A 12,569-nucleotide genomic window follows, 5' to 3' on the forward strand; every position below is an offset into this window, starting at 1 on the left:
CATGTCCAATATTTCTGCTACTTATTTCTATTCCTCAAAGAACAGCTATCTCCAACTGGACTCCCTCGCATCCTCTGCAATCTCTGAAAATACTCTCTGTATCCAGCGAGGGAGAACAACATTGAGAAGCATAACTTCAGAAGAATTAAATTTGATTTACACGAGACTTCCATTCAACTGCCTTGAGGGGAACTTTGTATATTTATCAGGCAAAGGCTGGTTTCACTACAGTCTGGTTTTCTATCACTTCTAAAAGAGAAGGAATAAGGCACTGGCCTTGAAAGCCAAGCAAATATTCCCCTAGCATAGCTGTTCTGAGAAAGCTCCATATCCAGGAAAAAAATATATTTAGCAGCTGCTTCTTTATCTAGTCAAAGAACCTTTCTCTGGGAAAGAGATGGTCAGTGTCTTATTTATACCATCTGGAGACACTGAGCCCAGACTCAGAACAAAGATGTGGTCCTCTGGAGGCCTAATCATAAACGGACATAAGGGAGTAAGACTTTCATTTGCTTCTGTGTGCCATCACTTAAAATGAAGGGGGTACAAAAATTGGTATAATCAGAAAGAGTGAATCTCAGTGCAACATGTTAGATATCCTCCTCCTTTGACTAAGCACAACTTCTTGTATCAGGAATTATAAGAAAATATAAACAGGAATAAAGTATTTTACAACGTAGGTGTCCATATCAGGTGATGAAGAAACATGTAAAGTTATTTGATTCTCAAAGTTTGTAGCTTACTTTTTTGGGGCTTGAGAATTTCTGTGTCTTAGTGACTGTCAAAGGCATGAAGCAAATTAGTTAAGACAAGGTTTTCTTGAGCTTAGCCTCATTTTGTTATTCTCTAGCATGACTATCTTCCCCCCTCCCCCCCCTTAGAGTCTATAGATGATTATAAAATTACATAGTTTGAATTTGAGAGATGACTGGGGCATTGAAATATTCAATTACACACAAAGCCTGTAATATATTTTTGCTCGTACATAGTTATGTATCTGTGACTGCATATACATACAAATAAGCACTTTATACACAAAAAACAGTATACTGCCTGATGTGTGTTTCTTCTAGCCTGCAAGACAAATATTACTGATCATAGCTGAAAAGGTTACCTGGATCTGGGCTCTGTTTCCAGCTGTTATATTAGATATTGTCCAGCACGCTTCCTTTTTGATAGATTCTTTTGGGCTGCTTAGCAAGTGCAGTAAACTCTGCAGGGCTGAACAATTCAGAATTACCTGAATACCAAAGAAAAACAAAACAAAACAAACCACATCTTAGAGGTAATTTAGGATAAAGAATCACAGGAACAAGGAATAAGTTGTCTTCAAAACTGTAAAAGCATACCCCATCAGACGATCACAGAAAGTTAAAAAAAAAAAAAAAAAAACCCAAAAAAACCCCACAAAACAACTAACAAACAAAATGAAAAACCAGCAAGAACTAAGAAGCAAATGTTGGCAGGAAAGCTACGAGCAAAACAGCTGAGTAACTCAGGTAAGACATCATGCCTTCATTATGATTTCAGTGTGACCTGAACACAAGATACTAAGCCCATTATACCCGAAGAAAAATAAGATTACAGAAAACAAGACAACAGAAAAATGCTGTCTTTTTGAACAACTGGATCTCCAGCTACTTCTGTTTTCCACATCAGCTGGCACAGTGGGGCAGACTGTTGCCAGTGCTGGGTCCATTGACATCATAAATGGGCAATTCTTAACTAAAAAATTGTCCAGAATTGTCAAAAATTGCAATTTCACAGAGCAGAAGAGTTGCAGGCAAGTCTGCATTTCCAAAATCAAAATTTTGAGTGCCCAAAGTACAAGAGAACATACCCCAGAACAGGGATGTTAGAAGACAGAATCCTCGATTAGGTCATGTGACAGTGAAGGGCTTTTTGCCCCTCTAAAAGGGCATAACAAGATTCAATGACTGAAAGATTAATTTTTTTTTTTTAATTATTAAATTCCAGCTTCTTGCAAGTTAAAAAATTGGAAAAGCCTGCCAAGAAGCACTGTAGTTTTGCTTTGCATGGCAAAAGCAGACAGCTTAGAACAGCGTGGTGCAGAATGAGAAATTCTTCAACATGTCAGTGGAGGTCAAAAGGATGGCAGATTCAAGCTAAATTATAGTGATGACTTCTGATCATGGAATCTCTGGACTGAATCCCCTTGCTCATATCCACCACCATTTCCCCCCCACCCCCATATTCCTTAAACCTTTCTACTCCACATTAAGATTAAAAAAAGCAAATACTATAGTTTAGCATTGTATTGGGTATCTGCTTCAAGTATTTTTTCTTCATGCATATCATCTAAGGTTTTGGCCATCTCCAAGCACTGGCAATTATTAATAGTTACAAATGAGATCTAAAGTAAAAGCAGGTTTGTGCTCTGAGGCTGCACAGAGAAGTTTTCAGGCAACAGTCTTGCATTCATATTCAAAAATGTTTCAACTACGCAAGCTAGACTACTACTATCACTAAACTACAGAATTCCAGAAGATATATTTATCCAAACCAAAAAACAAGCATTGAAAGAAGCCTCAAGATTAGGAGCCTAGATTTTAACTTTACATGGAAGGCGTAATTAACACTTTTAATGAGGAATCATAAGCTTTGTGTGTCTACACCTCACTGAAGGCATCCTTCTCCACACTCTTCACGCTGTCTCACACCTCTAGCTGCTACCACTGCCTCCTGGATGTCCATTTCACTGCCTCCACTGCACACACCTCCCCATTCACAGCTGCTACCACTTTTTGATCCCGTTTCTGCCATCAGTTTACTAAAATAACAGCCCACGACAGCAAGCCTCTTTGAGCCTGTCACTTCAATCCAATTTGGCTGTGCGTGTCAGGCAGCTCTGCACCACACAGGCATGCTTTTTAGTTTGTGATCTAAGATGAAGGCCAAGAGTCAGTAGAGTTTCAAGAGCATTAGCCTACTCTGTACTCTTCCTCTTACCAACTGAGCCTCACAAAAGGGTGTCAGAATGCACAAAGGGGGAAAAAGCGTTTAACATGAGGTACAACAGCAGAAGACCGTAACTGGAGCTTCTGCTCTACATGTAAAAAGAGATTGCCACCAGCCAGTGGATCACAGGTAGTGTATATGCAAGGCATGGACTCTCTGCTCCCACAGATGTTAAAAACTGGTGGGAGCTGCTGCCTCTCGCAAAACCTACCAAGCAGCAAGGTGACAACCTAGGGCCCCTGAAGCATCATCTTTCCTGGCTCCCAGTTTAATTTCAATACAGCAGTGAGAATCACTGCCTCCTGCCAACACTTCTCCAAACATGTGCCCGACACAACTTCATACCATCTGAAATCTGACCAGACACTCATTTTTCGTATATTACTCATAGACTGTCAACACCATCAAATGTGATTAGCCTTCAATGGCCCTATCATACAAATCATTCAGCATAAAATTCACCTAAGAGGCAGGCTTGCTTTAAATAAACCAGAAAAAAAAAAAAAACACCAAACCCTCAAAGGGTACTGCATAGCTATATATAAATCCCAGACGTAGCTGTGTAAGAGCCACCAGCAGTTCAGGACTGAACAAAAACTATGAAAAGCATCACATGTTTTAAGGCAGTTAGTGTCATCAATCCTCCACTTTCGAACTTCAAAAGAAACAAGAGGAGTGCTTGTGAGTAAGTTATCAGAACTGACAGAAAGATGAACTCCAGTAGGACGTGTGAGAAAGTGCATCCATACCTGGGTCTGGATATCATCTCCTGTGACAATGTTCCCAACAGCTCGTAAGGCAGGAGATACAACTTTGTAGTCATTGTGCCTGAAATTACCAAAGAAAAATTTGTGTTAACCATCCTGAAGCATTTCCATCTTTACATCCTCAAGGAAAGAACATCCATCAGCCAGTGCAAAACTTCCCTGCTAAACCTGACTTAATTCTCACTATCTGAATCAGAACACTCTGATTTTGAACTAAAGGTAAGTCTTTCTAGGGTTTCTAAATATTCAGACCTTCAGCTATCATGGAGCAGCATAAAAATAAAATATGAAATCAAAAGAATACAAGTACTTCAGAGTATAGGCATCCTTGGGAGGGAAAAGTTATCAGCTTTAACTACAAAACACACATAGGTAGCGTGCACAAAGGCAGAGAATGAGACAGACAGAGGAACACGGATAGAAGCTGTGTGTTTAACCCATGCAGCTGTTTGAGCATCTTCTGTCATCATATGCATCCTCCCATCATCGTTAATCCAGGACTGGAATAGGAAGGGTGTAGTAAGGATTTTTTTTCTCAAATTAAAACACTTCTTCAAAAAAGGTACCTTAGGTAATACATTCTATTCATTAATTGAGCATCAGTTTCGCTTTAATCTGAAAAGCCTCAATAGTCTTTTATTTACATCATTGAAAATCCTTATTTCTTGTTCTTAAGTAACTGAGTGTTCCATGTCCTTCCCTTAGACCTGGAGAAATGGCTCTGAACAAGGCCGGTCTCCCTGACCCCATCTCCCACAGCTACACTTTACTGACCAAAGTGTGAGTATATTTTTGCAGTAAGATTTAAGAAATTATTTACCTTTCAAGTCCCTGGTACTGTCAATTCTAGTAAATTTTACTATTTCTTACATTTCTATCTTCGATATCCTTCAGCAATGCCATTGGTAGGCAGTTATAACATGGCACAGAGAAAATTCCAGTATATGTTACGAGTTTTACAAAAATGCAGCTGTTAGGTGCAGGATAAAAAAAATCTCTTTAAGAGAGCAAAACTAGTAGAAGAAAAGTTCCATTGTTTCTGTTAGTCATGACAAACAGAGAAGACTGAATATAGTCAAGTAAAATTAAAACTCAAATTTCGCTTTTGGAAATTACTACATTTCAAGACATATCTAATTAAACTTCCTATTGCTGGAACTTTGATTTTAGGGACAAGAGTGGATAGTACATTTTCTCAGTAGAAATTTCTTACATCAGCAATTCCACAAGTCTTCTGCAGACTCCTGCATCAATCACAGCCTGGATTTTATCATTGGGGCCATCAGACAAATAGGACAAAGCCCAGCAGGCATCAGCTAATACATCCGTATCATTGACAAAGAGCAGCCAGGAGAGCACACTAAGACAAGGTGAAACCTGTAAGACATTAAGAGGAGATACACACATTGTGCAATTAAAAGGGCCAGAAGTTCTATTAACATGTCAGTTAATGTTGTATGTGACATTATAGTCCTAGGCACCAGCACCTCACGGTTCAATACTCAAAAAATGTCAGACCTAGGCAGCACTTCCGTGCAGGACCGAGCTACGACTGCAGCTACGCAAGTCAGAAACACAACCACCATACTCTGCTGACATGTTAGCTACCAGCAAGTACCACAGAAAAGCACTATGAGAATTCCTCAGCCTCTACATACAATGTCTGGCAACTTCAACCCAGACTTGTCTGCTAAGATGCGCCATACTTCACACTACAGCAACCAAGATGTAGAGCTTTGTTCTGCTGTGGGATGGTCATCTCTAGTAGAGGACAAGTATCAAAAAGCTAGGAGGTAGCTGTATTAAAACAGTGGTTGTGAATGTCTGCCCAAAAGACTGAATACATCCACCAATTTCACCTGTAAGAAGCCCACACATTGTTTCAGAAAAATTCTGAAATATTTCTTCTATTTAAGTTTCACTACCCTTATTGCTTATTTGACTACCACCTCAGAATGAATTTCCTTTCAAAAAATCTCTTACCTTGGCAAAATCTGGGGGAGGATTTTTCCCTCTGCAGAGGTTGGATAGAGCCCATACAGCATTTCGGGTCATAGTGAGACGGTTCTGTTTTGAAAGCAATCTAAAACAAACCAACAAAAAATTCCAGCCTTTGATTTTTAAAAAGTTAAAAGCCAAGCAACCTTGTAGAGTCAACTGCATGAATCATTAAAATAAACTCAGGCCTACATTTAAACATACACCAGGGCAAAACATGCTAGGTTTATTTTTTAAAAAATACACCCTAAGGAAAATCATGCTTGATGGCTGGATACTAACACACATGCCAGACACATTAGTCCCAGTATCCCAACAAGAACTATAACCATTACACTGAAAGCATGTTCATTTAAATTGCTTAGATACTGATGTGGCAGATTAACAGTCAAAGGTGCAGGAACTGTGACAAAATTACTCTAAGTAGAAGGACGTGCAGGTATTTTAGGAGAATACTTGCTTCGCTGCGCTGCATTTTTATGTCAGTCTCAGACTATTAGCCCCACTTGTACACTTCTAGACTCTGGTATGTTAACTAGGAGAACAAAACATCCTCAGAAAACAGGAATGATCAGGTTTAGGGTTTCCCAGACAGGCAAGACAGCCACCTCTCTCCCAGCAAGTGCTGTTGACAGACCTCCTGTGCACACTGGCTCCAGCCCCTGGATATGAGAGCCTTGCCCACTGCGTTCTTGTTAGAATGGAATTCCAGACCACCCCAAACCAGTCTCTTCCCACAGTTGCTAATGGGAGGCATCCACACACCAACTGCAGGATCCACCTTCTACTCCGTAAGGCACAGGGAGCCCCCAGTGAACTGTAATACCGACAAGGCACCTTCCTGACAACCGAGAGGTGACTAGCCATGGTGCTCTTCGGCCTAAAAGGAATGAAGTATGGTGCGACCTAGTTTTTTCCACAACTGTTAACAACTCAGTTTCTTTTTCTTACAGCCATCCTACACTGTACCAATGTCTTTATGAGAGTGCTGGAGAACTCCACTGCTGCAAACAGTTTGCAAAGGACAGAGACTGAGTAATCCCAATTTGGACGTGACAACACAAGATGGTGTCACTGTTCCAGCAATCATAATAAGGTCCTCCAGGAGGGGACTGTTAAGATAATTAGCAGACTTAAGAAATAACACACAGCAATAGGGCTAGAGACCTGGATTTGCTCAGCCTTAGTAGGAGCCTTTGTAAGGGGACATAAAACTGCTGTCTACATCAGATGAACAGGTGGATACAGAAATACAGAAAAGAGGAAGCCAGATCCTCCTCAAGGGTGCACAGCGACAGGAAAGAGGCAACTGTCACAAGATAAAACCCAGAACATTGGGTTTTACCATGCCATGGTCAAATACTGCAACAGGTTGCCCCAGGTGGCTATGAAATCTACCTCTGATGTTCCAAATTTGACTGGTTAAGCAGTTGAGCAATCTAATCTGATCTCACCTGCTATGAAGAAAGGCTTTGACTAGGTGACCTCCAGAGGTTCCTCTCAACTTATTCTATGACTCTGTAATAAGCTCAGGCATCCACCCACTCTGCAGAGTAAAATAGTTCCAGCTTAGCTGCTCCTAAAACATGTTTCCATTTTAGCTCCATTACAAAAGTGGTTCAGGAGCCCCCATTAAAAAGTCTCATTATTCCACAATTAAAAAACAATAAAAATCATTATTCTTCTTCAAGGGAAAACACAAACTTCAGTCTTATCAGAAAACACGAGCAAAATTCTGGAAAACATATTAAAACAGACTTACTGCAATAAAGGGGGCAGGATATTACAGTCCAATACATAGTCTCTGCACATAGTGCTGTCTCCAGCAATGTTGCCAAGGGCCCATACTGCCTGCAATGAAAAAAAAAAAAAACCAGTAATTGCTTTTATTCTCACAATTCTACCAATTTAGCGTATGTATTAGAGTGGGAAATACTCTGTTCTCACTGTTAGATCCTGGACAATGTACCGAAGGGGAATGTATTCTGGTTGAGTATTACATATGTACACCCAAGCTCATTATATGACTCAGGAGTATTTACACAGATCTAAGAGGAATACCAAAACAGCCAACACTTATGTCTCCAAAGACTTTGCAGGCAGACATAACCTTGCTCTGTCCACAATATAAGAGATGAGCTTATCTCCTCAGGCTTAGTAACATACTAATTCCACACTCCTCCTGGTTCAGAGCTGGTTCAAGCCCAGACATTCATAGCACAGGTCAAGCAAGTTTCTATCTACCCAAAAATGTTTGTGTGGAACAGCCCATATTAGTATTTCCTAAGAAGCCATAAAAGCATGCGTTGTTTACACAGTCATATTAAGAATGCTGACACCAACCAAGATGAAAATGAGAATCTATATGCACAATAAACCAATATGTGGGATCAAAGAGTTCGGATGGGCATTGGCATATATCCTTTAAGAGAAAACTACACAAGACAGAATCAGCGTTGCCTATTAAGACATATGCATGCCAAAATGCAAGGACAGGTATTTTCTCCCTTTTACATCAGTATTAATGTAACCCTTCACTTTGAGAAGAAAAGATCTAAAATACCAGAAGATAATTAAAGAAGCATGAAATCTATCTTCTGTAGTATTATGAGAATAAAAGATTTAATTGCTTTTTATTCATACATTTGGGTCAAGTGGTGGTTTTGATATCACTGTCCACTAATATGAGAGCTGTAACTGAAAAATAGTAGTAGTCTATACGAAGTATAAAAAATATTTTATGAATTCCATTTGATTTACAGACAATATTTTGTCACACAAGAAACTGTATGAAACTCACACTTGCCATTTATTTCAAGTCAGCAGAGGTCTGTCAAATCAAATAGATACAGGTATCTGCTTATTTGGGAAGACCCATACAACATCTACACAACCACTGGAAATACTTCCAGTACTGCACAGAGAAGATAAAAAGGATTGCTTTTGTCATGACAGCAGCTGAATGTCCTCCCCAAATTTCTCTTCAATCGAAGACTATGTATTACTTGCAGAAAAATGTGTTACAGTGCATAACTATTTCTCCAACAGAACATATGTAAGTTCCCTCACACGAAGTAAGTACATTTTTCTCTCCATATCTCTACTTGAAATAAATTACTCCTCTAAAGAAATTGACAGCGTAAGCCACATTTGTTACCTCAAAGTAATTCTCAGATAATCTGAAAGAAACTTATTTATTCATTATCCATGTCAATTGATTTGTTGCACAAGCTTTCTACTGTAACACATTTCTAAATGGTGGCAAAAAGATGCTACCTTAAAAAAAAAAAAAAAAAAAAAAAAAAAAAAAAAAGACTCCAACCACTCTAGAGGCCCAAAGCCACTAGAAAATTCTGCAAGTGTAATACAGGTAGAAGCAGATGTATATAAAAAAAAATGTAAACATAGATGCCAGCTAGATACCAAATAAAAAGATAGCTCCTCTGTACCAGTATTACCAGTAACACCATAGATAGATCAGAAGTCCCAACACTGCAAGTTGTTCAGAGACTAGGAGACTATTCTGGGGAAGGATTAGTTTGTTTTGCTCTTCTATTGTTTTCCAGGCTTCTGCTGTCAGCCACTGTCAGACAGGGCACGAGGCTATACTGACCTTTGCTGTGAAACAGCACAGCCTTACTACACAATGTCCTCCCAAAACTTATCTGCACCATGAAAATCTGTAATTCTTAGTATTTTACAACTGTTGTGACAACAGTTTATCTGACACAGAAGCATGATGTCGAGTCTGGAAGCCTCATGGACTCAAGACAGAAGGCAGCTACTGGAAAAATTTAGCTTAAGAGATAGAACACCACCTCCTGCAAGATGTCATTCATATCAGAACTGGAAGAAGCCATGCCTGTGGCTCCCAGCAGTACCTGTATTTCTGCAGCAATCACAAGCCCAAGGAATGAATCAAAGATTTCAGCTAGTTCTAAATGAGTCTTGTGGGTCTTCTAAAAACATTTAGGGGTCAAAAAAGTTAGAATTTACAATAATTTCCTTTTATTAAACATGTAAGTAACTTTGTATGAAGATATAATCTCCTTGCCTGGACACCCTAACACATGTTAAAACACCCCTGGAAGCTGTATGTCACTTGTCTGTGGATTTTGTTTTTGCCATTATAGCAATATCTATTTTTAGGGTTGACAGTGATAATCACTTAATCCAAGAATCCGTTCTGACCCCGAATGACAGACTGGTTTTGCAACAGCAAATCTCACATCAAAAAGTCAGACCAGAGAAGTCAAATAGCATGTCACTGCCTTCCCGCTCTTGATTTATTCTTTTTTTTAATGGCAAAAGAAGTCTGGCCAAGTAGCCTGGTATCAGAGGACCTAGCAAGAGAGGATGTTGCAAGAAATCCCTGCCATCCTATTGACTGATAGTACACAAGATGCAAAGAAATTGAAATATCTTTAGAAAAATAGACACGGTTTCATTTAACAAGGAAGAGGTCTCTCCTTAAGGAATTACTTCAGCTCTTCAGATAAGTGAGGAACATGAGTCAAGCTCATTTAAACTGTTCTCATCAGACAATGCCATAAATACAAAGCTCTGTCATGGCAACATGTGAACACTGACAAGTGTATTCAGGGTTTGTTTGTCTGAATTATGTTCAATGATTTCCATTGCTGCTTTTGTGCACTCCTCAAGATGCAAATGGCTTGCCTGCCATCACATTTTGGCTTCTTTCTGTACATCCCAAATGTTTTTATCTTCTTTTCTGGATAGCTGCAGAGGTAAAAAGGATACTTAATTCCATTAAATGTCAGTTTATTAAATCCAAAAAATACTTTAAAAAAAATCCATTTCAGTACTTTCCAATATCTACACCCAGACCCAAAGATGAAAAGAATGAGTCATTTTAAGATTTGTAGTTTGACTTTTTAACCAACATCTTACATAGCAAAGTTGTGTGTAAACTGAAAGTGTAAATGCTGCCTTGCCAACTGACAGCATCTTTTTTTATAAACGTCTACAAATTTCCATTTATTGCTAATAGTGGAGTAGGGATTGTTGCAGGTCTCCAGTTTATTAAATTCCAGTGGTTTTTTCCTGCAAGTGCTGGACAACTTCAGTAGCAACAGTAAAGTGCAAGTTTTGTAGAGTACTGTTGAGCCATATGGTGCCCTCTGTGAATAATCCATGTGCTCTCTGACAACCCTCCACCTTCCCCTGGATTCTGAAGGCCCTCAGCCACTATCTCATTAGGCCTCTGGATATTTAAGCCAAGTGCTAAACCAGCCACCAACAGTGTGTAGAGTCTGTGCCTCTTGGTGGAGAAGAGATATTATGAAGTCAGAATCAACACTGTCTCTACTTTTGGCCACTGACTTGGGAAACGGATCTAATGCTGGGATGCAGATGGTGAAGATGAACTTGCACACAATGTGACTGGAGAGCGGACACAAGGAAGTACACCAGAAGGCCAGATTCCTAGGACATGACTTCTGCTATGAACCAACACAGTAAACACCTTTCTCTCAGTGGCTGGAGTCCTCATAGTTACTTATTTCTCACATCTCATGCACCCAAACAGAGAAAGTAGCTCATACTCGTGCCTCAACTGCTCTTCATGATTTTGAATACTAAGACCTAGTTAGGAGAGCTGCTGATGGAAAAGCCAAACAGAACCTGGACACCAGATTCACGGATTCATCTGCCAAACAAACGATGGTCACCAAAAGAACAGCAATACAACCAGAAATGGAAATATGCTGAGGGGAAAAACACGTTGGTTGCTTTAGCTGAAAACACAAATGTTCCCAAAGGAGAACAGGGCAGCTGGGGATGCTCTTGCCACCGGCTGTCCAGCAGAGCACAACAACACGTATCTGTCACTGTGAGACAACCTCAGCAGGATCAGACAGGGAGCATAACGCCTTGCATGGTTTCTGAAGGAAATTCAATGTTCATCAAGGAAACCCAAGTTGACATCTGGGTTTTAAATACCTCAGCAAGGGAACACAGCAAAGAACTGAAAGAACTGCAGCTAAGACAGTGCTGAAGCTAGATCCACCTTAAGCATGTCTAAAGGGCTTTGATGGAATCCTTCAATATAAATAATTTCAGGCTGGCACAGCTGAATTTCTACATGTCTTTTGAAAGAAAAACTGTGATCAGTGGAAAAAAGCTAGGACATATGCCACTGACTAAATCTAAAACTTAGTACACCAACAACAGAAGTGGGGAGATGTAGCCGAAGTGTTTTTCACTAACAATGGAGATGTAGCTGCTGTCATAAACTCAGACTCTTTGATGGGAAAAAAGGACGCCAAATGGTCTGACCACTGATCACAGAGAAAGACTGATATACAATCCAAGAAAGACTGATACACAATACAAACAATGAAAGAGTTAAAAGATGGTAGGGTTATCGAATATCAGCCTGCACAGCTTAATGGAAAAGATTTTGTAAAAAGATGTAAGAAATAATTTCACTAAAATACATGTTGCCTAATAAACATAAAGATTCCCTCACACAGACTTCTATAAAACTGCTGATTTACAATCACATTAGACTCAGAAATCAGCATACCCAAAAGAAACAGTGCAACACATTAGATTAATACTGGCTTATAAATATGAAAAAAAAAAACCCTGTTGGGAAAACATGACCGGATAAGGTAAATCCATATCTGTTCCTGAGCCACTGCTAAAGGAAGTTTGAAATAAAAGACAAATTCAATGGTGTAAGTCTCTAAGACTGACTTACTGTAAGACAAAAGCAGTGGATAATGATTAGCCAGTAAGTCAAGTTAATATTAAATATTACTTTTTTTAAGTTTATGCTATGCTATATATTCACAATTATAT

General features: G+C 39.4%; 1 protein-coding gene across 1 annotated transcript in view; it reads right to left on the bottom strand.

Moving 5' to 3' along the window:
- Positions 1-12,569, bottom strand: part of KPNA1 (karyopherin subunit alpha 1) — a 54,422-nt gene that overhangs the window by 16,897 nt on the left and 24,956 nt on the right. The window contains exons 7-11 of the mRNA XM_055808807.1: positions 7,507-7,595; positions 5,730-5,829; positions 4,960-5,123; positions 3,729-3,807; positions 1,115-1,240 (exon numbers count right to left, since the gene is read on the bottom strand). Coding sequence (XP_055664782.1) covers positions 1,115-1,240; positions 3,729-3,807; positions 4,960-5,123; positions 5,730-5,829; positions 7,507-7,595 — 558 coding nt within the window. The remainder of the gene's footprint in view (positions 1-1,114; positions 1,241-3,728; positions 3,808-4,959; positions 5,124-5,729; positions 5,830-7,506; positions 7,596-12,569) is intronic.

This window comes from Falco peregrinus, chromosome 6 (genome assembly GCF_023634155.1).
Source record: "Falco peregrinus isolate bFalPer1 chromosome 6, bFalPer1.pri, whole genome shotgun sequence".
In the NCBI taxonomy this organism is placed as follows: Eukaryota; Metazoa; Chordata; class Aves; order Falconiformes; family Falconidae; genus Falco; species Falco peregrinus.